Genomic DNA, 27,232 nt, shown 5'->3' with positions numbered 1-27,232 from the left:
AGATGGATGTATTTTGCAGGGACAACTAATAGTGAATCACAAGCAGCAGTGTGTTGTCTAATTTGTTGAGCAAGTCCAAATCCTGTATTTACTTAAGTTAAATGATGTTACATTTTTTTCAGTCATAAGTTAATGAAGCTAGAAATGTGAGTACATCATCAACTGTTGATTAAATGTCTTGTCTCCTCAAAATGTAAGTTTCAAACTTTGACACTATGTTCCGTACCTCTTGACCACAACCATGCATGTTAATAAACAGACAAATAAATTGATTGTCCAACTATGTTTAAGGCTACATTAACCTCAACAAGTAAGTTAAAACACATGTGAGTGTACTTCAGTCTGAAGTATAATACAAATCAGGCGAGCCCACTACAATATACCGGTACCTCTACTGAGAGACAAAAGTAGCCAAATACAAACCTGTATGTGACTTGAAAGAATCCCCTTGAACTCTAAAGCTGCTCATCATATATGGTATGCTGCATCCTGAATATGGACACATTCCTTCATTTCTGGTTGAACAGATGGCATTAAGTTGTTATTATTGTTAAACTTTAATTTCCCCTCTCTTCATACAGCCATGGCCAATCACAGGAGGCCAGAACCTGGCCCCAGACCCTCCACAGAGAGACCTGCTGCTCACAGGGTCAGTTCATCTCAACTTTGGAAATCTGTATTGGAACATTTCTGTAGCAGATTAACAATATTCTGTTAATATGTGTGTGCAGGCATGAGGATGGGACAGTGCGTTTCTGGGATGCATCAGGAGTCTGTCTGTATCCCATGTATAAGTTGAGCACAGCTGGAGTGTTCCACACAGATGCTGACCCCAATGATAACATGAACCAAGGCACTGAAGGAGAGTGGCCGCCATTCAGAAAGGTGTGTGTCTGTAATACAATTAAGCAGTATTAGACAAGACAAGAGCGTAAGCTTTATCGTCATGACAGTGATGCGGTCAGGGCCGATGTGCTTGCTCAAGTGTAATATTGCAATTATACATATATAACTGTTACAACAAAATAAAAGATGCTATCAAAATGTGTTCATGTTGAGGAGCAATTTCCCTGGAAATACATGGGGTCTGACTAAGTACTGGTTATGCCAGTAGATTTATATATGTACTGAAACCTAGTTTGCAGCAAGTGGGTCAAGCCTGAGTAACACCCTAGCAAGAGGAACGATATTCTGGTCCCCGTTGAGTCAAGTCCAGAGTGTTGTAAAGTCCAAATGTCAAAATTAATTGAAAAAAGATGGATTAAATGGCTTCCAAAATTCACATTTTACAAAAAAATGTATCCAACTAAATGTTCATTAAAGAAAGTAGATTTAATAACAAATAAGAATAACTCATTTAATCCCATGAATCACTTACAAAAACTTCTACAAATGTTTCTTCAACAGCCGATAGGTCCGGTCATGGTCTATTTAGCCCCCCTGTCGGCCAAGATTTATTTTCATGAGTAAAAATGTTTAAGAAACATCACACACACTGATATTTCCCACAAACCACACCCTGTGTAGAACAATAAATATATTGGCTATAGCTCCAACTTTTGTAGTTGCCATCGAAATGGCTGAATAAGATTTTTAGTGATAAACAAGGTGTACTGTTATGCTGATTTGATCATCTTCTAATTGTCTAGATGACCAGTCAGATTGCTTGGTTTGAACTGCCTTTTGAATAATCTACAGAGAAGTGTGTTTGTGGTTGAACTTGGAAACTGTATTAATGAGCCAAACCTTCATTGTGGCAACCTCAAACAAAACTAAAGTTCTGTAATCTGCAGTTGAAAAAACAAGTTAAGATTTAAGCAAATTGATTTTAGATTCACATAGTGTTTGTTTGTTTTAAAGGGGCAATCCATCAATTTTACACAAATCTCTGTTTAAGCTTCACAGTACTACAGCCTGTGAAAACAATTGTATAATGTCCTTTAAGAACCTGGACCACCTCTGTCGTAACATAACCCTGATGATGTCATTACTAAATTACCTTTGTACCCATTGTCCAGGTTGGCTGTTTTGACCCTTACAGTGATGACCCGAGGCTTGGTGTTCAGAAGATCCACCTTTGTAAATACAGTGGTTATCTGACTGTGGCTGGCACTGCTGGGCAGGTGAGTTAGCTGCTAAACATTTGTTAACACTGACTAGTTTATACGGTAACATAGTTAACCTACTAAAGGTTTCTCAAATGGATTCGTCCCCGCTACTGTAGCACTGACACAGTGTCACTGCATAAAGTCTTGTTCTGAAGTATGAAAAGGGAACTTACATTTCTACAAGGTTTACGCAAATGTCTGGTATGTGCACTTCTCTTTCAGGTCAAAGTATGAGCTGATAGGGTGAGGGCGTAGTGGTGAGAACGAAATTAGTGTCTCTCCTTTTTTCCGGCATCTTGATCTTGATATTAGAGCTGCAATGGTTAGTGGATTAATTGATCAGTTGATTGCAAGAAAATGAACTATTTTGGTAATTGATTAATCGCTTCAGTCATTTTTCAAGCAAACATGTCAAACATTAGCTGGTTCCAGCTTCTTAAAGGTGAGGATTTGCTGTTTTTCATAATTTATGACAGTTTGGACAGTTGATTGGAAAAAAAGATTTGAAGCGTCACTTTGGGCTCTGAGAAATTGTGATGAGCTGTGATTTTTTTTTTCTTCCTCTTTTTTTAGCCGTGTTATAGGCCAGACAATAAAGACTAATCGTGAACCTAGTCCGCAGATTAATAGATAATGAAAATAGGTGTGTTATAGCCCCACTTATTATATCACTTTTACAGAGGCTTTGTTCTGCATATACACTTGTATTCCACTGTGTCTTGTGGTGGAATCGAAGATGTTATACATGTGCTTTTATTTTGAAGGACACATTTGAGACGGAAACAGGGAGTTGGGAAGAGAGCAGCAGCTCAACAGCTAAGCTAGTGGGGAGTTCCATGTTGTGGGTCCTGCTGAATAAATGGTGGTAACCTGAAAGTCTCGTCCGTTGGTATTGGTTGGTTATTATTATTATTATTTGTCTTTCCAGATCCTGGTGCTTGAACTGAATGATGAGGCAGCAGAGCAAACAGTGGAGGCTAAAGTTGTGGATTTGCTGCAGGGCCAAGAGGGTTTCCGCTGGAAGGTATTGAGCAGAGTTGGATGGTTACTGCAGGAACAAATGCATTTTTCATAACAGTTCTAATGTGTTACTCGTCTCTCCATTAAATCTGTAATATCTTAGTATGCTCATAACGGTGTTTTACTTTCCTGTTACATCCCTTTCAACATTTTTGAATTTACCATACCACCCAACAATAGAACTCTGCCAGTTAAAGCGATCCACTCAGTATATTGATGGTTTTCTTGTTGATTAGGGCCACACTCGGCTGGACGTGCGAGAGGAGCCGGTGCTGTTTCCTCCAGGCTTCCAGCCGTTTGCTCTGGTCCAGTGCCAGCCTCCTGCTGTGGTCACTGCTCTCACCCTGCACTCAGAGTGGAAGCTGGTAGCTTTTGGCACCAGCCATGGCTTTGGCCTGTATGATTACCAACAGAAGAACAACGTCTTCGTCAAGTAAGGAGACGCAGGGAAAGAGTAAACTTTCAGTATACAAATACAGCTTTAATCTCAGTTTTCACATTCTAGAAATCTGCTGCTTAGTTCCTCACAAGTTTGGTCCATGCAGGTTTTTACTGTCTTTGTCACAAGCCTTCTTGTTGGTTCTAATTTGTAGTTTCCCTGAGACTGCTGTATCAAAGCACACATAAAAACACATCTATTCACATGCACAAGGACTTAAGAGATTATTCCAGGTTAAATTATAGTATACATTATGCATTAATTACTGTATCTGTTAACTGTATTTTTACAACTGTAGGTGCACCCTAAACCCCAGTGACCAGCTGGCCATGGAGGGTCCTCTGTCCAGAGTGAAGAGCATTAAGAAATCCCTCCGACAGTCCTTCAGGAGAATCAGACGCAGCAGAGTCTCGCTAAGGAAACATCACGTCAACAATGCCGCCAAGGTAGATCTGCAGCTCTCTGCTCATCTGGTCATCGGGACTCAATAGAAGCAGTACTGAGAAGATCAGAAAGCTTATCACCTCCTTAAAACATTTTTTTTTCTTTAACCTTTTATCACTCGTCTCTTGTGTAGCTTCAGGAGGCAAACGCCCGTCTGGAGGCTGAACTGGCAGAGATGGAGCTGGCTCCTGTCCAGAGGAAGATTGAGGCTCGCTCCTCAGACGACTCCTTCACCGGTCTTGTACGGACGCTGTACTTCGCTGACACCTTCCTCTCAGATAGTGAGTCACACTGTCAACACTAATTGTAGCCCATAAAAAAATATTTACTATACTCTGGGGTTTTCAAATGTCTCCTCATTTTCTTGTAGGTTCACATAACTCACCCTCCCTATGGGCAGGGACCAATGGCGGCTGTGTGTTTGCGTACATGCTCCGCCTTCCTCCTGTAGAGCACAGAGCAGACGAACCAGTCACAGCACAGCAGGGTGAGAAATAGTCTTTGATGTTTGGGGTAGACTGTGTCTGTCATTTCTGTCTTCTTGTTGTAACATTCTGTCTTTCTTCCTTTCTTCCAGCTAAGGAGATCCAGTTGATGCACCGGGCTCCTGTTGTTGGCATAGTGGTGCTGGACGGTCACGGGGCTCCTCTCCCTGAGCCCCTGGAGGTTGCTCATGACCTGGCTCGCTCACCTGACATGCAGGGTTCACACCACCTCCTGGTCATATCTGAAGAACAGTTTAAGGTCAGGATCACACATAGACACACACTCAGGAACACACTGATCGGCTGAAAAGATGATTTCTCAAGAGAAGACCACCATACGTAGCTGTAGAGTGATGTTTCTTGTCCATCACATTCTTCAGCTGAGTGCATACACCTGTAGGCAAAGAGCCATCAACCAGACAACAGGCAAAAAGTTAATTAAAGCTCTTGTGTAACTGGCATTAATTACCAATAGCTGATATAATGTGGCTCCTGTGACAGTTATCCATTTAAAAGAGGAGCTGCCGAGTGTCTTCTGCTTTGTTCTTAGATAATACAAGAAGAGTGTCAAAAATTTTCATAAGGGATACATTAGCCTTTGGGTTAAGCAGATTTATCCATATTTTTTTACAACCAGGAATTGGCTTAACACTAGATAATCCAACACTATACAAATATAATGTATTGCCAACCTTAACCATAACTGACTTTAATAAAAGATTTCAATTGGATTTAACTGAAAGATGCAGGTATATAAACATTGTTCTGGGTTTCAGTTTTGTTCCATTGTCTGTTGTTTCAGAGGCTTTTCCAGTAAAGGACACCAGTTGTTTATTTTTCAGCATGATCAATATTCAATTTATTCAAGACTTGTAGAGGCCTTGGATTTTGATAATATTAAAGATGTATTTAGGGCTGACCTGAATGTTTCAAAGCTTTACCCTTTGCCATGGAAATTGACATACAAATCAATATTCAAATGCTTTGTTTGTTTTGGAAGCATGTGTTGTGTCGACTGTACCAAAAAAAGGCAAAAGACTGACGCAGAGCAAAAAACAGAGCTCCTCATTTAATTAGTCTAAAATCCTGTGCACAACTCCAGTCCTGTGACGATGGAGCTATGACAAGCACTTGCAACTTACTTTAGGAGATCTTAAAACAACAATTTCAATTTTTACTACAAAACTTAAAACAGCATTAAGTAGGGATCACCTGCCTGAAGAAGTTGTTGAGCTGACCATGTTGGTGTGTGTTCAGGTGTTCACCCTGCCAAAGGTCAGCGCTAAGATGAAGCTGAAGCTGACGGCCACAGACGGCTCCAGAGTGCGGAGGGTAGGTGTGGCCTGGTTCGGCAGCAGTCGGTCGGAGGACTATGGTGAGAGCGGCCTGGTGGTTCTGACCAATCAGGGCGACCTCCACGTGGTGTCACTGCCGGCAGTCAAGATGCAGGTCCAGTACCCCTGCATCCGCAGAGAGGATGTCAGTGGCATCGCTTCCTGTGTCTTCACAAAGCATGGCCAGGGTAAGGACATTCCTGCACACACACATTTTTACTATACTTGTGAGGAACATCAGGTCTGACCATTGCAGCTACAGACCTAAGCTAAGCATTTATTTCAATCTAAACATAATTCTAACCTAAACCCTAAAACCAAGTCTTAAGTCTCATACAGAAGTGAGGACCTGATGGAATTTGTTAACTAAACAAAAATGTCCTCAGTCTTTATGTCTAAAACTCAAGTATATCATCACAAAGCTTTCATTAGAAGAAAACCCACACAGGCCTTGTGTTTGACTGTGGCAAACTGGCAGCCATGGCTGAGTATGTTTCCCATTTGCACTGGTACACACCACCAGGCTATTACCTGGAAATCATACAAAGTAGTGACCTTTAAACAACACTGCTGTTCATCAGGCCCTGTGTTTGAAACATCCCTTCTTTGGTGCACTAGATAAGTGGACATTGGAGCCCTGCAGTGTGCGAGCTGTTTGCTTTTCATATTTGGCTCATTTTCAACTTGGCACACAGCCTTAGTGATACTAGACCTGAATTGTCTGTTAGCTGTAATTTTTCTTTAAAAAAATAAGAATGGATTTTAAAGGAGTTGTTCTTCCAAAAAGGAAAGGTTTATGTTTTTACTTTCACATCTACATAACAAGTAAATATGCTTTCTCCAAAAGAACTACAGCTTCTTTAGAGTTCCAAAAATGTCAATAATATGAATTGACATTTGACTCTTAATGTCCTCTAATGTCCCTCTTTTTGAAATATTTTTTCTTGATTGCACCTCTGAGACCCATTGTGTGCTGTTGTCTTCCTTCAGGCTTCTACCTGATCTCTCCATCTGAGTTTGAACGCTTCTCTCTGTCTGCCCGCTACCTGGTGGAGCCTCGCTGTCTGGTGGAAGTTCCTCTTCGTTCAGGCTCCTCCAACCAACACAGGCCACAGCCTGACGGAGCTTCATCCGCTCTTAGGTATGTACCTCTTAACTTCTAAATTTCATTCTGGAAATGCACAGTTTCTTTCAGTACTCATTTGTCTTCTCTGTCCCTCTAGAAATGCCAGACAAGACAGTGAGGATGCAGGTAAAATATTCAGAGACCTCTACAGTCAAAATACCAGCATCATAAGTAAACATGCATGAGCCATTGGCTGAGAGACACTACATTTCCAGATGTAGTCTTCTCCTTGGTGTTGTTAAACTCTGTGCTTGTGCTGTCTGTCTGTTTTCTCACACACACACACACACACACACACACACACACACACACACACACACACACACACACACACACACACACACACACACACACACACATACCTTGTTTGTGACTGACCGTACTGACTTATCCTCTGCCTGCTGCCTGTGTGTTCCAGAAAGTGCAGCTAGACGTGTTATGGAGCATGCTTTGCTGAATGACGAGAGTGAGTACTTAAGAGAAAGAGACAGGAGAGAATGTATTATAACTATGTAGCAAGGGTATCATATTTAAACCCTGAAAGTTTGGCTTCAGCTGTATTAGTACCATGTGCTGCCTCTCCTAACTGGTATGTCAGCTTTCTTCTCCCATCGTCATCAGACACACCTACATGAGCAGTTTGGGAACCTGCAGTGTTTACAAAACATCATCTCATTGCATGATTTGTATAACTTCCTTTAGATCCCAGCAAGCTGTATTTTAATGTGACTCAAGCACAGCCACAGGTTCAAATGAAGTGTAGAGTATAGTTTTGAGAACCGCTTTAGTTACAGTCATGTTTTGTTTTCTTGCAGAAGTACTTCAGGAGATCCAGAAGTCACTAGAAGGAGACCAGACGTAAGTATCAGCCACTGAGGGGTTGACCTTGAGATGCAAGTGATGTCAGGGAGGTCCCTTTGGAAAGGAGAATTTTCATGATGTCTTAATGTAAATGCAGTTTTATAAGATACTCCACTATGCCAAGACCTGTTTGGAAATTATTTTATACTAGGGATGAATATTTGACAAATAAATCATGACTTAAGGTTCACTTATGAGCCTTTTCAGGTTCTTTCAGCCGCATTATGCCTCACTTGATTTCACATGGCACAAATCAAGAACTTAATGCTGTTCCAGTCAAAGTCGGGGGTCAGAATTTCCAAGTTGAAATTTTCGACTTCCGGCCTCCACGCGTTCCAGGTGCACGATGCCCAAAGTAAAAACTTGGCTGACCGGAACAAACTAATGTCTCTTTGGCAAATATACACACGAGTGAACCCTCAGCAGTGCAGCACCTAACATATATAAATGAAACAAAGGAGGGAAAACAACACGCGGTAATAGATGCCATTATACATTTTATTTTATGGTGCTTTTACACTTTCAAACATATCTTCCATAGCTGCCATTGTTGTGTGCTATCGGACAACTACTCCCAGATGAAGTCGGAGTGGATGGATCTGCCATGAATTTACAAGAAGGAATTGTAACTTTAAGTGGAGTTTCATTGTTCTTTTTCTCGTAAGGAGTTAGAAATGGTTATGAGTTGTCTGGAACACAGCATAATGTGATAACAGGTGGTTGTACTTTATTTGCAGAGGGATCATAACCCCTGTATCCATTTTAAAGATGGTCTTAAGTGTCAGATGTAAATGGTCTGCTAAGCTTGAAAGCTCCTGGAAAAAGTTCATATGATTCTAGTTTTGACCGAATTCTAATGAAAGGAAGTGACAGGAAAAGATTATCATTGGACAGCTCAAAATGGAGGCTGTCAATCCTGTTGTGAACAAGAAAATAGAAAAACACCTTAACTGCATTTTTTAGGGCTGTACTAATCAATATAAACAGTTGATCAAATATTTTTTTACCCATGTTAAAGGTGTTTCTTGTAGCGGTGAGCCCATTGAATAATCACCAGCTCTGCAGTTTACATTCCCTCAATTGTATGAAGCTCATATGCTCTAATTCACCTAATTTCCAACAGTAGTAGGCAGCTGTTTTTTACAGGCCATTGCCATAACAACTCCATATGGTATAATATATGATAATGTTGGCTTTACAGTTTGTTCTGCTGCCGTTAAGTGGCCAAAAATCAGTTGATACATTTCTGAAGGTATAGCAAGAGGAACACTACCTAGCTAACGAAACACTATTAACATCTACTAATAAGTGGATTTTAAACATGATTAGCAACAGTCATCTAACGTAATGTTATTTTCCTTCAACAACAGACTTTGGCTGACATGAAGCATCCATGTTTGTTTGCTTTATTGGGCACTTTTTTATATAACAACTAGTCAGATAAATTCCAGTTATAATTCGGGCTTGAATTTTAAGTTCACAAAATAATTTCATTTTGTCCAAACTAACCTAAAAGGTTATCATTGAAACAATCCAGCCACCTTAAGGCTTTAAGTAGTGATGTTGATGAAGGCTATTGTTTATCTGCAATAGGTCGTTCCTGGAGAATAATGTGAAGAGTGCTGTAGCTTGAGAGACCTCTCGGGACAGTTGAGGTGAGTCTAAGCTACAGTCACATTTTTACCTTTGGTTCTAAAAACCGACATGCCATACACAGTTTTTGTAATCAACTTTGTGATGATTGGTCAATGTCATTCTGCTGTCTGTCCTCAGAGTGAACTGACATGTTGACGTGAATGAAGTGTACTGCAGTCCTGTAGCAGCACTCGCCTCCTGCTCGGCTGACACAACCACTACTGACCCCTGACCCCTCGCCTCAGTGACTGACCTCCCCACTCTCTGCTCAAAACGGCCCCTCACAGAGAGACACCAAAGGGCTCCTGGCAGTAGTGATCAGGGCACCATGAGGCTGTTTGAAGGCTCACTAATGGTGCAGACAGAGGGTGAAGGAGGGTGAAGAGACACCACCTGTGCCTAAAGACCACATGCTGTACAAGAATCATTCGAGCACCGTCATAACCATTTAACCCAAAGCTACATGAAGCACATTCCTGACATGTGACCAATGACATAACTCATTCAATGCCAGCATCAACACAGCATCTCAAATCTACCACAGACTCCACCTGTTGAAGGTGTTTAACTTTAAGTAGCAACCACACCCACTTCATTCTGAAAGCCTTCATCACCACCAGCCTTTTCATGCGGAAACGGTTCGTCCAATCACCATGCTCTCTGCTGTGCAATCTCACTGGCCTTCATCTCCCCACATGGACATACAGCTGGAAGGGATGTGGGGGATGATTTGAATAATGTTGACGAAAATATTTTGTAGCTTCAATTTTACGTGATTTGTGCCTAATTATTTTATTTGAAGAAAACTCAGTTGTTTTTTTTAACGTCGAAGCCCATTTCTGCCAGGATAAGGAAAAGAAAAAGAAGAATGAACAGTTAGGAATGATTGAAAAAAAAAACTAATAAGTGAGTCAAAATGATGAAATACTACTAAATGACTCAATGTGGACTTTCTCATAATTTTGCTTTAGTATCTTATACTTTTAACTCTAGTTTCTACTTAAGTCAATTGCATTTTATAATATCTTTAAAAAATGGTAAACTTATAGTTAATTAAGCGTAGGTTAATCATTGTTTCACTGTGACCAAACAATAAATTGCTTTTTAAACCATTTATTGAGCAACTGTTACTTGTAAAGTTGCAGCTGATGTTTATAAACCTTTACATTTGCTTAATAAATGGTTTGTAAAGCATTGCATTGTTTTTTTCAATGCTGAAATAACTTTTAAATAAAGTTCAATTAACCATACCATACTTACCATTTTATTAATGATTATTATAATGGATAGAAAAGGTCTCTCAAATCTTACACATTTCAAGTGGATTTCTTTTCCAATTTCTGACTATCCCATAATTTGACCTCAAAAAGTTACTATTTCATAATCATACAATAGTGAGTCAAAACCTTGATCAGCATGAATATTTGTATTTTTGTCATTCCTCACATTTTCTTTTTGGCATAAATGAGCTTCTGTTCTATCCAGACCATCAAGGGAAACTAATCAATGATGCCCCAGAAGAGAAAAAAATAAGGTTTATGCATGTTGTACCACACTGATGTTCACTTGTTTTTTTATTGTTCAATCTACATTCACTAAATTAGTAATAGCATTGCAAACTGTATACTGCCCTGCCCCCTCCCGTCCACTCTGTAATTTTATAACCGGCCATAGGTACCTCTCCACTACTGTGGAGCTCACCATGCTGTACTTTTTTTGGGGGAACGGCTTTCTATGGGGTTTGGTTTTTAATTATTTTTATGTAAAACATTTTTTTATGCCAGCAAAGAATAATGTAATTTAGGAATGTAATTGTAAGCTATTGTAGTGAAATGTTTTTAATATATACAGTATGTATGTGACTCAGTCTGTACCTGTGGGCCTGTTATAACGGGGTTGGCTGCTATTTAGATCGTACAAGGAAATATTTTGGTACTGTGTCTCAGAATGCTGGGTATTTTAGTGTTCCTAGAATATATTTTTGTAGTGAACTGATTAAGAACCCTAATTTTTTTGATTTGTAACTTCACACTACAGTTTTCTTGTCAATAATTGTTTTTTTTCCCAAGAATGAATGTGTCTGTTTTCATTTTCTCAGTACACTGACGTCTCACAATTTCCACATCATTTATGTCTTCTCTACTACACAGAAATCATTGACACAGTATGAATGTTGTTTCAGAGTCTATGCTCCACTGAAATCTGAAAAAAGGCATAACATTTAGACTCCCAACCCATCATTTTGGCCTGTCTGATTTTATTCCAAAACATTTCAGCTTCTGGTTTTTCTTCTGACAGTCAAACTATAATCTTGGTTTTTGTAAGCCGCAGCAGCTGGGCCATCTCTGGTGAAGTGGATAAAAGAGGGATCAGTTGTCATACATGCACAGCCGAGAGTTTTGGTCATCCATTATGGAAGGAGGTGCTTTGTCCACTAATTGCCTTGAGCCAAGGTGGCTTCGCTGCAACCTGAGCTCTCTGAGGACCTAGCTGAGGCTTAGTAAGCTAACAGCAGCAGCTCTGTTAGAGGATGACCCTGCAAGATGAGTCATTATCATATGCAACCTGAAGATGTTAAATGAACTAGAAAATGGTGCCTGAATACCTGGGCGTTTAGTATTGAGCTTAATGTGTTGTTATAGAATTTCCTTTTCCCGATTTTATATTCAGGTTACAGCTCAATGGTGTAATATTAATCTCAGAAAACAGCCCTCAGATACATTCAGTCAGCATCTGTGTTTTTACTTTGAAGGTATTGACATCCACATCTAATTGACTGTAGGAATTTTTACCCTGTTTAAATATTAACACAAACAAGTATGTGAAAACATACAAGGAATTATAGAAGTGTTGGTTAAACATATTTTTATCCTGCGGACAGAACCAGGCTAGCAGGTTGCTCCTGCCTCTGTCTGTACACTAAGCTGAACTTAGCCCTTATGCCCTCATTCCAGACTTCACACACATGAGATTCATAGCAACGATCTCATTTCACTCTCTCACAAAACGTGACATCTTTCCCAAAATGTTGGACTGTTCCTTAAGCATAAAATCATATTTAATATTAGCTTCAAAAAGTGAAGTGTAGTGTGGAATATGAAAAAGAAAAATGTTTTCTTCATATTCATTTTAGACTTTGCATTTGTTTTCAATCAAAAAATATTTTTAAAAAAGGAAAAGAAAATCATAAAAGCTTTTACACTGCACTGAGATATTGACAATTTATAAATGAGGCCAGCATTCCAGCACTCATTGACAGAATCTCCCTCTCCCAGAGGAAAAAGCCAGGCAATGAACCCTTTCTCTCCTCTCTGTGTGTCTGCCTCTCTCCTCACTCAGCACCTATTGTTGATCAGTCCAGGCAGCTCCTCTCACCTTTCCTCCCAAGCATTCACCAGCTGGCCATATGAGCGCCAGCAGAGCTGCATGACCTGCCAGATAGAGCTATATTATTCAGAAGGCACTTTGTGTCTGTGTGTGCGTGTGTTGGTGCACGCCGGCTCACCTTTGTCAATGGGGGCATTGTGTGTGTGAATAAAGTACACACAAACCTTTCCTCATTGTGTCTATTGCATATGTGGCTGTATGCCTTTGTGTATTATGCAGTGGGTGGGATATTGGTGTGTAACTTCCCCTCAGCTCCCCTCTTGAGCATGGTGCATGTTTGTATCAGTGACACCAGCTCTTGAGGACAAGTCGGAGCATTTTGCAGCCCCCCAGCCATGCCTGGGTTTCACCTGAGAAGCCTGGTAAGCTATATTATACTGAAAGGGCTCTCACTGCTCTACCCCCAGGGTGTGCAGGCTATACAACTACATTTAGATGGATCTAAAGATAGCCTTTCACTACAGTTTAGATGTAACCTGCAGATAATAGCTGACGTTTGCTGCAACAAAAGGAAAAAAAGTCATTTTCATCCAGCTTTGAAAAGATTTAAAGCAACTTTGGAAACATTTTTGCTTCTTTTGAGCTTTTGCCTTGGTTCACTATATTGATGTATTGTTGGGTTTGTCTTGATAGAGATCTATTGCAGCTTTCAAAAAAAAAAATGAGGTCAGTTGTGGCTAAACTAGGTCTGACCTGGGTGTCTTTAGCCTCCGAACAGGGATCAGCGACTTCAAGTGTGAAACCTGGTCTAAATGCTGACAGATTGAGCTAAGGACCTGGTTTCACTGAGTTTGACAGATGTGTTACTCAACTTAAAGACCATAGTTGTTCATTTTATTGAGAGGTTAACTTCTCTATCATAGTGTGTTTTCCATAGATTTACATTTTAATATGATCTCAAATTACAAAGAAAAAAAAACAATTTATACGGTTTTGTCATTCTCTAGGTAATTTCAATACTGAAGTATTGATCACAATGTCACCGGTCAAGTCTCAAGGTAGAACAAATGCCACAAGGCAGAGGGCAGAGGCAGCACAAAAAGGGAATCCACAGAAAAATGTGAGACAGAATGGTTCCAAAGTATCTCAGCCTCCTTCTAAAGTGCGTGACGGAAAACGAAAAAGTACTCAGAATTCACCAACTCTGGAGGATGGAAAGACTGATGTAGTGAAAAGTAATAGAAGGAATAAAGAAAATCTAAGTAAAAAGAGAGACACAGAACAAAATGGACCACAGAAACACGTGGGGAGGACATTAGGAAATGGGACAACTGCAAATGGGAGATCACAACTTCAACATGACAAAGATAGCAAGATTACAGGCGGCACAAACAAGACCACCAAACTTAAACCTTCACCAAAAACACCTCCAACCAAACAAGGGGGAATCAAGCCTGGAAACAAGAGAAATGACAAAATGTCAGAGAGTGAGGCAGAGGAGGAGGAGGAGGAGGGAGAGGAGGAATCAGAAAGTGATGCAGAAAGCTCTGTGGAGGTGACAGGGCAGGAAACCAGTAGTGACGAGAAGGAGGAGGAGCAGAGAAGTAACAAAGAGCCAGCTGAGACCCAGGGGAGTGAAGAGAGCAGTGAGGAGGAGGCTGAGGCTTCAGACATCCAAAGACATACAGAACAGACGGCAAATAAGGAGTCAGACAAAGAGCTTTCAGAGGAAGCCAAATCCATAAGTGACTCTGAGATTGAACCAGTCACATCAAGTGAGGAAGAAGAGGAAAAAGAGAAGGAAAGTGAAGTATCTGACACAGTCACCAGTGATGGGGGTGAAGACAGAGAGATAACCCAGGAGGATAACTCTGAAAAGCCAACAGTGGATAAAGCCTGCAGACGGCGCAGACAGACTCCACGTCCCTCAAAGCCATCACAAGGGTCGAAATCCAAGATGTTTAAAAAAACAAAGGCAGATAAGCAGGCGGAAAAGGCTGAGAAACAGAGGGCCAAAGCGGAGAAGCAGAGGCTAGAAAAGGAAGCCAAACAAAAAGCCAAGGAAGAAAAAAAGAACAAAAAGAAGGCAGTAAAAGAGGAGAAACCCAGCTCTGCAACAGAGGAGACTCAACCACCAAAAGGTCTTTCCCTCAACAAGGTAGAGACAGCAAAAGGCAAGACCAAGTTAGCAAACAAAACAAAAAATATTCATGAGAAAGATGCTCTTGTAGAAGCTGATTCAGCTGATCCTGAGGATGAGGAAGAAGAGGAGGAGGATGAACCAACATTGACCAAAGCCATTAAAGGCCAAAACAAAATGATGCTTCTCAAAGCCAAAGGTAAAGACCTTAAAGCCATTCTGGAGCCTGAGGAGAAACAGGACACTGGAAGCATCATCAAAGGGCAGCCAAAGAGCTTCCTCTTGGGGAAGGTCAAGATGGCATCTCTCAGACAGAAAGCAAATAAAATGCTTGTAAAGCCCGAGGAGGAAACATCCGAGTGTGAGGCCCTTGATGGGGGGTCCAACAAACCCAAGGAACGTTTGATAGCACGCAGAAAGGGAATGACGACTCTCCGTCGAGTGTCTGGTTGGATTCAGAAGAACGTCCCACGGGGATTAAACTTGAGAAAGAAGCTTTGTGCTTGGAGTAAAGCAATTGGGGTCTCCCGCTGGCTCTCCCTTCGGGCGATAAAACAGAAACAAGGTCCCAGAAAATCGAAGGGCAATATCTTCAAACATAGAATGGCCATGACAGTTGCCAGTAAAAGCAACCTGGTGAATAAGAAAAATAAGAGCTCCTCTGAGGACAAAGAGAAAGCCAACCTACAGGGAAAGGCAGGGGAGAGAGGGGAGGAAGCCGTCCCAGCTGGTGATAAAGAGGTAGAGGCCAAATATGCTGTAGTCCTTCCCAGAATGAACAAACTTGGCAAGGCAAAGGCAGTTGAGGTGCCCCAGACAGCTCCTGGAGCTTCTACTCCATTAAGTACTACTGGATCGCTAGGGGAAGCCATTTCATTGGAGCCCAAACCTCCAAAACCAGGTGCCAGGCTTGTGCTCCCTGTCAAACCGGATCTCAGCCTCCTGAAGTCCATCAAGAAGCCCTTGCTAGGAGGGTTAACTTCAGGTAGAGATGTGGCACAGAAGAGCCCGGGGTCCAGTGGTACACAAGAAGGATCATCCAACAATGAGGATGGAAACAGGAGAGCGGCCCTAGAAAATCAAGATGGAGTCAGTGTGCTGCAGGCTGCAAGAAGGAAACTGGACCCCTCTCAGATCAACTTGACCAAGATGTCCTTATCAGGAGGAACAATGGGTGGTGGACCGACTCAAGCCAACAGACCAGACCCAGTGAGAGAGGCTGCAGCTGGATTACCAAGGTCCACGACTCAGCCCTTTCCAAATGGGGAGGCAAGCTCAGCGATGACAGGTGTCCGGTCCTTGTATGAAGAGGAAGCAGACAGGGAAGTGGCCCAGCTGATGGGGGAGGGTGGTATATATAGGATCTCCCAACCAGAGGTGCACTGGGCTGGGAACCCACGGATGAGTGGAGACCCTCAGGTATGTGTGTATTTTTCGTGGTATAATAGAAATCATGTGAATGAAGTCTTAGAGAAATAAAACTCGAGAGACCAGCTCTGAAGTTTCAGTTGAATCAGTGTGATCCAATGATTATTTTGAGGTCCTTGATTTGTCTTTGCTGTGTGTGGTTCAGGACTGGCTGCGTGCTGAGAACCTGTTGCCCCACCAGACAGTGGAGAAGCTGACCAAGTGGACAGTCTATGATGATGGGGGCCAGGCTAGGGCTGTTCCTGCCCACAATGGCAGGGGCCCCTGGGAATCAGAGGACCCCACCCAGGAGATGCTAGAGAGTCGACTAGTCAGCACACAGGTATTGCTAGTAATTATTAGTAATTACTACAAAAAGGCATTATTATTATACTGACAATTTAGCTATTCCTGAAGCACGTTCATATTAAACACAAAGCAAATTTCAACCTAGCTTTATTCACCTTCTTTTACCTGTTGATTTAATGTACAGCTTATATTTACTCTGCAAAAGACAATGCATTGACTGTATATATAATCTGTAGCAAGTAAACAATATATGCCCTGCAACATCAGTGGATTGGAAAAATAACAACTCTAGATTATTAATTTATTTTCTTGGGAGATATCTTTCATGCAAAGTTGATACTAAATTCACTTCAATTGATTTCCTGGGACCAGGCAAGCAAATTTCTTGGAACTCTAAATCTATAAAGTTGACAATTTTGTCAGCAGGTGGCTCTAGGGGAACACTCAATGAGATTTTTTATAAACTTGTTTGATCTTTTTCAAATGTTCCCTGCTCTATTTCGCTGTGTGTCGTATAGGCACTTCTGACAGATACTGAGAAATCAAACCACTGTTCTCCACCTCCCTCTTCATGGTGTCCTCTGCCCATCTTCCTCTGTCTAACAAGCGTTCTCCATTGTCCCTCTGGTTTACAAGCACTGCACACACACACACACACACACACACACACACACACAGGTGTTTTACATTTTATCTGGCTGATTAGACCTCTGTTCAGGTTGAAGTTTGGTGGAATGATGGGAATGATTTCTTGATACCAATAATAATGATAATGGTGTGACATTTCCCACACTAACACTTAAAAAAAAACTAATTAACTACAGTATGTGTTTGAGAGAAAACATCATGGCCATGTTGACCCTAGATAATTAGATTATCCGGGGTCAACAAGGCAACACCAACACTGCAATCTTGCAAGATTTGATTGGACTGTTATGAAGTAAAACCATAAGGATCCTGTTTAATGATGAATTATGCTGAAGAAAGCATAAATAAGGCTCTTATATCATCCTACTCTAATTCTTAGTGAACAATATTCCCACTTATTAACAAGCTTACTTGTAAGCACAGCCTAACGGGTTGGCAAGCTAACTTGCTAACTCATATAACTACAGCTCTAGGTAGGAACTAGACTTTAAAGATTAAATATGAAGTACTTAAAGATATACAGTTATGGACTTTGTTTAGTTTCACTGAAGATTTTCTTCAATTATACTAATGTGTAAAACTTTGCTTATGTCTGAAGAAGCACAAAACAATTTTAAAAGAAGCATAGGAACAGCACACTGATGATGTCAGAGGGCTGTGATTGGTTGATCACAATGCTGGTCAACAAGTGCAATTTGGGATGTTGATCCAGGAACATGTCCATGTCATGTGGGTGTGCATGCCCTTTAAAGTGTTAGTTTTCCTGATTGACACAGTTGCAGTGGTTACACTGTGATTTACTATGGTTGTGTCTGCTGTAGTCTACCTTGTTGTGATGTGATGATACATCTGCTTAACTACTCATGGACTGGGAGCAACCACTGTAAGTACCTGGAGCTTGTGTTTAGTATCAGCTCCTGGGCAGTGCCCAAATATAGTTCCAGGGCCTCCAAGTGAGGGGTCAATAGGGGATCCAAAATGCAGAATCAGTGACAATGGATACACCTAATGATACATTTCAGTAACTTCCTGCAGGAAGCTCAAAGAATCATCTCTTTCATTCATTTTCATACCACTTGTAATAGCAAAATGGCTAAAAGTTGTCTAGATAACTTGCTTTGAGCCAAAGTGTTGGACAGACAGAATTAACATTTTACTGATCAACTGATTACACATTCCACCATGCTTTGGCATGCTACTAGCAGGGAAAGACTGCCTTGAACATTGGCTATCCCTGCTATAGTTTAAGCAATCCTAAAACCTGGAAATAAGTAAGCATTGTTGCACTTCCGGTTCCATGTCTCAAAGTCAGTGGGTTTTTTGAATGGTTTTTAAGTTGAATGCCTGAAATATAAGGTCTGTGGATAACAGAAGTTTGAATTTTAAAGCATTTACAGGATAAAAAAAATCGATTCACATAAGAATCTAGATTCTTATCTCCTAGAATTATCAATTCACACATGTGAATGGGTAGTGGGTAGTGCAGCACATGCTAGAGTTATTTTGAAGTTCATCTTCAAAAAACGTAGCAGTTGAAAGCATTTCTTTTATTTGGTGACTGGATAATTATTTTGCGAGAAAAACATGAAGTAGGCCACATGTTTGTGAATACTTTTTACTGCATCAACCAGAAACTAATGTTAACGGAGCGGAGCAGCGTCCTGGAAAAAAAAAAGCAGTAACAGAAGAGTCTAGCTGACAAACGCACACATTAAATAACTTAGTCAAACTCTGTGATGAAGAAAATAACTCATTGCTTAGTCTTACCTCAAAAACTCAGTGTCTTGTACAATGATGGACCCCCAGAACGAACAGTGCAACAGAGAGGCTGCTCTCACTGCTAGATTTATAACGTTAATAACACAGCAGAGCCCTTATTTTGTTATCCACATACACACATGCATGCTTTCACATTAATTAATTAATTACTGCTGTTAACTTTTTAAAATGTAAAGGCTGCAGATCGTTTATCTTTATTTCCAGTTGTGTCTCATATTGTGTTTCAGTAAATTAAGGACACCAGTGAATGGTTTGGCACTCAGCATAATGGAGCAAGAGACTAAAAATAGTGGCCCCTTTTCTATTAATGCAATCAAGAATCCTGGATCGAATCTGACACCCCAGAATCAGAAACGAATCGAATTATGAGGTTGCTAAAGATTCACACCCCCTGGCGATTGATGCATTGACGCTTCAAAAATCACAAAAGTGGTGTTCATCTGTGAAGATTATCTCGCTGAACAAAACGTGTCAGTATCATAAACTTGTGTTTGCCACAGAGAATATTTTCAACAATAATCCAAAATGAAATTCAAAACTTCCATAGGTTTATTGCTGAGGGAACCAGGGCTAACTTCCAGGTTAGCCTAAAAAAAAATACATCATCCTTCTATTGGGCGCCTATTTCAGTCGGCATGCTCCCTTCTGCTATTTACATGTTAGCGCTTTCAAAGTCACTGTCTCTTACAGAAACAACAACCTACACTCTGAAAATGGCCCTAACCTGGTCATTAACGCTACAAACCTAAACAACCTATTTTAGCTAGCTGCCATTTTTAATTTCCACTATCCTAAGTTGGATGATGTGTGATATGTGCCTCTATGTTTTTCCCATATGTGTGTATGAGGACTCTACTGCAAACAAAATCTACCTCTGGGTACTAATAAAGTAACTTGAACTTGAACTTGAAGCTAGCAGCTCTTACCTTTTGTTTTGCAGGGATCTATTCATGTTGACACCAGGCCTCACCTCCCAACAAATGTTTCACCGAAACAAGGTTCCCCCACCACAGAGAATTGGGATTGGTTTAAAGAAAAACAAACAAGGTGTTACCAGAATGAGAATGGGCCTATGGGAGAATAGCTATGGATGGGCCACGAAAGGTCATTTACAATACATAAATAAAAAGTTTTTGACTTTCAATTTGTTATTAAGCCTGAAATGACATTAAAATATTACTTGTTGTATAATATTGAATCAGAACTAATAAAACAAGGAAGTTAAATTACATTTTATACTTTATTTATCTGACATGTTTTTATCTGATGTTGTGTTTAAGACATTGATATGTGTGCCATCTACCAACCTTAATCTGCATCACTGGGTGGCATTGCAGAAAACTCAATTCTAACAGAAGGGGAACATTCATTGATTGGGGAACAGACTTCGATACAACACTGGAGCATGTTTTATATTGTGTCAATGACAGGGAGTTGTGATTGCATGTGTTGAAAGATATACAAGTTTACAAACTGTTGTGTATGTGGATGGATTATTAATTTGCATTGCATGGCCTCAGGCTCACCTTCGGATAGAATTATTCTGTTTATGAACAAACAAATAGTGAAATACTTCATCTTAGTCTGTGTGTTAATCAGAGTTGTGATTAAAAGTTGGGGTGGGCCCCAGAAGATTTTCCAGTCTCTAAGTGGGCTGCGTCATTCTTCAGTTTGGGAATGGCTGTAGTACATGAAATAAGCACAGCAGAATCACCAGATAGGTCGGACCAAAATGTTTTACTATGTATTGTTAAATGTTATAGTTACGGCTTAAAATTACACCAGAATTAAAGCGGCACTGTGTTTTGGAGAAGAAATTCAAATTCTGAATTTTAATATCTACAATATTAATGAGGTAATAATACAAACTCAGAATTTTTTATTTTTTTTTTCCTTTACTGAATAAACAAGTTGTTCTCAGAGGAAAACAAGGTCTGGAAAACCGTACATTTACTACATTCCCTCAACCGTACAGCATCCGTTCCTACACACAAGTGGAATGTAGTACCAAAGGAAAAGACAGTTTGACAGCAATGTAAAGCGCCAAAAATATTAAAAACACTTACTTTAGGTGGGACTTATTTTAGGTGGCTAAAATAAGTCTTGCTGCTTCCTGCTAGCACTGCGTGTCGCCTCTCCACACAGACGGACAGCTGACGGTCATCTACTGCAGGTAACACACTGACCAGGGATAAGTACTTCATATAACCCCACATCAAAAGACCCCAACTATCACTTTAAGGTCATTTTGTTTATTCACTTTATTCAGTCATGAAAACAAATAGAGTTTATTTAGTTTTTTAAGGCATAAAAAAATCTATCGATGGAGATCTTTCTCTTCTGATTAACACTTCTTTCCCAAAACTACAGTGTGCTATTTTAAACAAGTTTGCCAAATTCACATATCTCCACAATGCAAATCACCGGCCAGTTTTCTACCTGGACTGTTGTTGATTCTGTCTATTATCTATTTATTAACATTCTAGCACTGGTGAGCCTTACTACTTGCCATTTGTCTAATTCTTCACGCTAGTATATCAAGATGCATTTATTTCAATGTTAAACCACATTGATACTAAAGAGACAAACTTTAAATTCAGAAAAGTTAATCTATGGTGGATTAATGGCTAAGGGTTGGAATGTCAGTTTATCAGTTCTACTTCATCACTTATAGCGGTGTGCACACAAGACAATAGGACATAAAAGACTTGCTGCTGGTTTATTTATTTCAGATACAATAGAGCATACAACACACTGCCACACACTGCTATGAGATTGCAGAATATCATCTATCACCCTGCTCCACAGTGGATTGGTTACCTGGTGAAGAGAGGTTATGAGTGGAGCAGACCATTAGCAGCAGTGAAGTGCAGAAACCAAACACATGTTAAACCATAAAGGACTCTCGCGTAGGGCATTAACTATTTGAAAAGAAATGAATTTAGTGTTAGCCAGAGAAGAAGATGGCAGTGGAGAGAAGATAGGAGCAAAGTTGTGTGAAGTTCATGGTCCTAACTGGAGGGTAGACTAACTGGAGAGTTTCAAATGGAGGGTGGTGGGACTAAAGTTTTGACTCATGTCCTCATATCTGCTCATGTCTGTTTTTCAGGTGGTGATGCCCGGCAGCAAGAGACTTATAGAGGTTGATGAGGTGGAGGATCTGTCTCAGCTTGAGTGAGTTCACACACACACAAACACACACACACACACACACACACACACACACACACACACACACAGTACCCACAGTCCAGTATAAATATGCACTTTTTCCTGTTGTCCAATGTTCTCAGAGAGGTGTGCGAGAGCTCTGTCCTTCTGAATCTTAAGAAGAGGTTCCACCGTGACTGTATTTATGTAAGTTACATTACTGACCTCATGCTCTCTGAAGCATTTTAAAGTGGTTAAATTTCATGTTTAATTTCATGCTGCAGAATAGTAATCTTATATGAACTCACAAGCTCATAACCATTTGTTTTTTAAAGACGGATGATAGCTTAATGCTTAAAGAGAAACTTTGCAGGTTTGGGTGTGGTCAGACATGTGCCCTGTTGCAAATGTAACCGGACCCAAAGCTGTATTAGGTGTAGTAGTGCAGTGTATTCACACACCCTGTAGAATGCTTTGACACCACTGCACTGGTGGTCAGCAACATTTTTATCTGCTGTTAAGTTGCTCTTCTTTAGTTGAAATCATTAAAATAATGAATGTTTCATTATCAACAGAGTGAAGAAACAGTGTTGTTACTTTACATATGTCTATGTACTGTGTTGCAGACATGTCTACTGAAGTTAGCATGCTAACCAGTTAGCCCCAGCCTGTCCTATATCTTATACCACTTTAGACTACAAGAGATGATAGTCCAATAGCCCCCGTAGCTTCAACTGGGAGACGTATGCCATGGCGAGTTTACTTTGTTTCACCAGCTCTCTTAGCCATTACTGTAATAAATGAACATAATAAACTTACAAAATGTCAATAAATTAAATACTCCATCTATTTTCCCTACTAAAGAAAAAATATTGGACTACACACCTACTGAATTAAAGTTTCTCTCTTTTAGCGAACAAAGGCAAACTTAATTTCCTTGCTCATCCTAAAACACACTACAAAATTAAACTCACCAAAACAACCTCGGTTTGTCTTTCCACAATCACGTCTGGTGTGGTTAAAATAAATCCTCAAGTCAGATGTGTAGATACACCGGCTCTACATGCCATTTGCATCCACTGCTGATGCCCGACTCTCTCTCGCTCCTCTGTTGCTTCGCCTCTCTCCTGTCCCTGCTTGACGTGTCTCCTCATCCCAGAGTCATAGTCCTGGTCAGAGCTGCTGTAAATCACCTCTGTATTGTATTCCCTGTCTTCAAACTGGCATCCGTCGGTCTCAGACGCTGTTTTCAGTCCCAGTCTCACGTCCACTGGGAGGCAGCTGAGCCCGTTGAGTTGTGTTGTGGTCCAGTCAAACTCGAGTCAGCTAATAGGGCCACTGGTTCCACGGTGAAGTAGCTAATGGAAGCTAGCTACAGTCAAGAATAGCTAGCAAAGAGCAACAGTTTTCGGTTACTCTGGTGATAAGTTATATATGTGCTCCCAAGATTGAGAATGAACCTCCACACTGTAAACTGTCTTCTTTGCTAAATTACATTTTCAGATATTTTTTTTCCCCTTCACAACTAATTTTCTTTCAGTGTGCTTATACGCCTGTGGCGTTTTCTTTCTTCCAGACTTACATTGGAAACATGCTGCTGTCTATTAACCCCTTCAAGTCCCTTAACATCTACACAGAGGAGCTCAGACAGAAATACCAGGGCAAAGAGCAGCAGAGAAACCCACCGTGAGCAAACACCTCTCACACTGCCGTACATTATTCTGCTTTCTCTTATTGTACTATGTACTATACTACTATGTTATAACTGGCAGCAAGTGTCTCCAAAATAATTTCATTATTTCATCATGAGTGATGGTTTCTGTTGTTCTCTGCCTCAGCCATGTGTATGCCATAGCTGACACTGCTTTCAGTCAGTCTCAAGCCTCCACACAGGAGCAGTGCATCATAATAAGGTACTAACAAATATACTTCATCAATTATATGGTATATTTCTATGAAGTTTAGCAAAACTCTGGGTTTTTCTTTCCTGCCTCAGGTTTAAAAACAAATGCTTTTTTTTTTAATTATAAGCCCTCTTATGTCTGATATTTTTCTTCAGGCCAACAATGAATGTATCTACTAACAAGTATTGTGTGCGTATCAGTGCCTGATATATCTTTTACCTTTGTGTCACATTGCTCAATCATTGTCCAAATTTTTTTTAAAACACATCAAACTATTGTACGAAGCCCCCTCAGGGTCATGGCGAAAAGTTTTTTAGGACTACTCTTGCGTTACCTTGCAACATGTTTTACAATTCCTCACAATAATTTTTGGGTTGCCTCGCAATGCTTTTGCGTTACCTTGCTGCGCTACATCACAATACTGTTCTTCCTTCCGTTCCTTCTGAGCTGCGTTATTATGGATCTAACACAGTCACCTCTTCGGCCTCTGCCCCAGTCTTCTGTTGCTCTTGTTGGGGTCACTCATCCTCCATAGCTGCTCATCACTGTCAGAGTGTCTCTGGGCTCGTTAGGTAAAGTGGACAGGCAGGCTGCTGCTGGGCTGCCCTGCTGCTGCTCCACCCACCCAACCTGTCTGCTCTACCTAATGAGCCCAGAGACATGCAGCTGCGACAGCCAAAGGGTCGGTGTGCTTACCAGTGGAGCAACAGATCAGGTCCACCGCTGGTTATTTTTTACAAACCACAAGCACAATACATTCACACCAGACAACCACTGAACATACAGTTAGGAAATAGCAATTAATTCTTGTAATGGTAATTCTTGTCTCTTTTGAGGTGTGATTAAACAGTAAATTCATTATGACCCCCTCCCTCCCTCTTTTTGTACGGCACTACCAGGTCACTTAGGGGTGTGAACACAAGGACAGCCAAGATCTGGCACTCGACCGCAGGTCCCACTGATCTCCCTCTTGTTGTCCAGTGAACAAACATTACCAGGGCCAAGAAAATCTCAGACAGTGTTACTGATGTGTTGTTATTTCCTCACTGCACAGTCGGTGATTTATGGATTATGATCTTAGTTGCCCTGCCGGTACACTGACACATTGGCTGTCACAGCTGCAGTGTCTCTGGGCTAGTTAGGTAGAGCAGACAGGCTGAGTGGCGGAGCAGCAACGGGGCAGCCCAGAGGCAGTGGACAGCGGAAAACCGCGGGAGAGGCCGAAGAGGTTGGTGTGTTTGATCCATAATAACGCAGCTCAAAAGAAACGAAAGGAAAAACGTATTTCGAGGTAATGCAAAAATTATTGTGAGGGAATGCAAAAGTATTCCTAAACAAATTTTCACCATGAGCCTTAGGGGGCTTGTGCTATTGCACTGGGTGACATGTTCCTTCATTACTATGAACACACACACTTATTTTGACTGAGTCCCATGTACACCATCCTGCTGCCAGAAATACTCACTATAGCACCAAATGTGGATTAATCCACCACTGAAAATAGTCCCCAAGAATGCACTATTTCCTCCTTTTTGAGTAACATTTGTTAGACACTGCAGTGATTAGCTGTTTTAGGAAATTGCTGAGCCTTCAATAAGAAATAAACAATACATGTGTGAGAGACCTTAAAGACATCCATTTGCAGTAGAAACTAATATACTTGAGGCTGTGAGACGGGGTGGGGAAGTATTGAGAGACGGACACATTGTTGGCTAAAATACTGGCTAACAGCGGCTTTATAGTACATGTAAACAGAACTCAAGTGTTCCACCATATGCATTAACAAGTCAATTCAACAAGGACCCTGTTAAACCTCAGCATCTTGTATTATAGCCATGTGAGCATGCAAACATTAGCATTTAACTCAACACATCACAGCTTCACAGAACTGCTAGCATCATTGTAGAATTTATTAAATTTTTCATGTTACAAAGTATAAATCTAAGACTAAGCTGTGTCATTGGACGCCTTGGTAGCTTAGGGGTTAAGGTACCAACCCTGAGCCACAGCACCCCTGGTTTGCAAAAAGACAAGGAGCTTTGTAGCATGTCATCTCTCTATCATCAGCTACCTAATAAATGCATAAAATGTACAAAAATACTTTTAAAAAGCTGTCATATTTCAGGTGATCTATATTTCCTGTGTAGTGGGCAGAGTGGTTCAGGGAAGACTGAAGCTACCAAGCTGATAGTCCACTATCTCAGCTCCATGTATCAGGGCAGAAACGACAACCTGAGGCAGGTAATTCACTGTGGAAGGCACAGGGGAACACCTTCATTGATGTACAGTTTGATAAATTAGCAACAAAGCGTTGGCAGGTCTACCTTCCAGTCCTCCCTCCATGTTTGTCTTGATTTCACTTCTGTCCTTCTCCTCCTTGACCAGCCGATGGAGGTCTTTCCCATCCTGGAGAGTTTCGGGAATGCCAAGACCATCCTCAACAACAACTCCAGCCGCTTTGGCAAGTACCTCCACATCCACATTCTCCAGTGAGTCAACCTAATGATATTCTCTGAAAAACAGTGTGTTCCTTGTGTTGCTCCCCCTAATGGAATCTGTTGCAGCTGTTTTATTTGTCAACTGTTTCTCATCTTGGTTGACAGTGGGGTTGTTGTAGGGACTTCTTTGTCCAAATATCTCCTTGAGAAGTCCAGGGTTGTCTTTCAGGTGAGAATATTGAATAAAGTGTGCTGTGTGCTTTCAACAGATGTCACAGAGGAGTCCATGATGTTCCATTTGCTGGAGAAGCAAATTTAATCAGATTCAAACAGATTACACACGTTTGATAAAAAAACAACACATCACATTGGCTTTTGCACCTACAGTACAGCGTGAATAGGGCTGCTGTACAATTTGTCATTGTGTAAACAACTTTGTGATTGGCTTTTTGCCTAATATATCACACATCAACTTGTGTTGGTCTGTAGGGAAGTGTCTCCACTTCCTTTTCTGGTTAAGTGCATTTGCTTTTTGAAAATGAACAATTTGGAGGCTCAGCTTTCCCAGCTTGATAGAGGACACCTCCATCTATAAAACTGACCCAATAGCTAATCCTCATTTTTTAGCCATGCTGAAATGGCTCTAGGGAAAGCAATGTTGCTTGATTGTTTTGTACA

General features: G+C 40.8%; 2 protein-coding genes across 2 annotated transcripts in view; both read left to right on the top strand.

Moving 5' to 3' along the window:
* Nucleotides 1–11,523, top strand: part of llgl2 (LLGL scribble cell polarity complex component 2) — a 40,768-nt gene extending 29,245 nt beyond the window's left edge. Inside the window, exons 12-27 of the mRNA XM_073489857.1 lie at nt 582–649; nt 732–885; nt 2,019–2,123; nt 3,037–3,132; nt 3,365–3,561; nt 3,866–4,013; nt 4,145–4,292; nt 4,382–4,498; nt 4,589–4,755; nt 5,754–6,018; nt 6,821–6,971; nt 7,054–7,082; nt 7,375–7,422; nt 7,772–7,814; nt 9,411–9,472; nt 9,591–11,523. Coding sequence (XP_073345958.1) covers nt 582–649; nt 732–885; nt 2,019–2,123; nt 3,037–3,132; nt 3,365–3,561; nt 3,866–4,013; nt 4,145–4,292; nt 4,382–4,498; nt 4,589–4,755; nt 5,754–6,018; nt 6,821–6,971; nt 7,054–7,082; nt 7,375–7,422; nt 7,772–7,814; nt 9,411–9,450 — 1,776 coding nt within the window. The 3' untranslated portion in view covers nt 9,451–9,472; nt 9,591–11,523. The remainder of the gene's footprint in view (nt 1–581; nt 650–731; nt 886–2,018; nt 2,124–3,036; nt 3,133–3,364; nt 3,562–3,865; nt 4,014–4,144; nt 4,293–4,381; nt 4,499–4,588; nt 4,756–5,753; nt 6,019–6,820; nt 6,972–7,053; nt 7,083–7,374; nt 7,423–7,771; nt 7,815–9,410; nt 9,473–9,590) is intronic.
* A 2,292-nt stretch (nt 11,524–13,815) lies between these two features.
* myo15b (myosin XVB) overlaps nt 13,816–27,232 on the top strand; it is a 55,695-nt gene continuing 42,278 nt past the window's right edge. Inside the window, exons 1-9 of the mRNA XM_073490138.1 lie at nt 13,816–16,338; nt 16,493–16,669; nt 22,172–22,236; nt 22,356–22,419; nt 23,789–23,898; nt 24,051–24,125; nt 26,264–26,357; nt 26,502–26,605; nt 26,720–26,783. Of these exons, the coding sequence (XP_073346239.1) occupies nt 13,816–16,338; nt 16,493–16,669; nt 22,172–22,236; nt 22,356–22,419; nt 23,789–23,898; nt 24,051–24,125; nt 26,264–26,357; nt 26,502–26,605; nt 26,720–26,783 (3,276 nt within the window). The remainder of the gene's footprint in view (nt 16,339–16,492; nt 16,670–22,171; nt 22,237–22,355; nt 22,420–23,788; nt 23,899–24,050; nt 24,126–26,263; nt 26,358–26,501; nt 26,606–26,719; nt 26,784–27,232) is intronic.

This window comes from Pagrus major, chromosome 20 (assembly GCF_040436345.1).
Source record: "Pagrus major chromosome 20, Pma_NU_1.0".
Taxonomy (NCBI): domain Eukaryota; kingdom Metazoa; phylum Chordata; class Actinopteri; order Spariformes; family Sparidae; genus Pagrus; species Pagrus major.
Note: the sequence above shows the minus strand (reverse complement) of the source record. Positions and strands in the feature narration are given on the sequence as shown.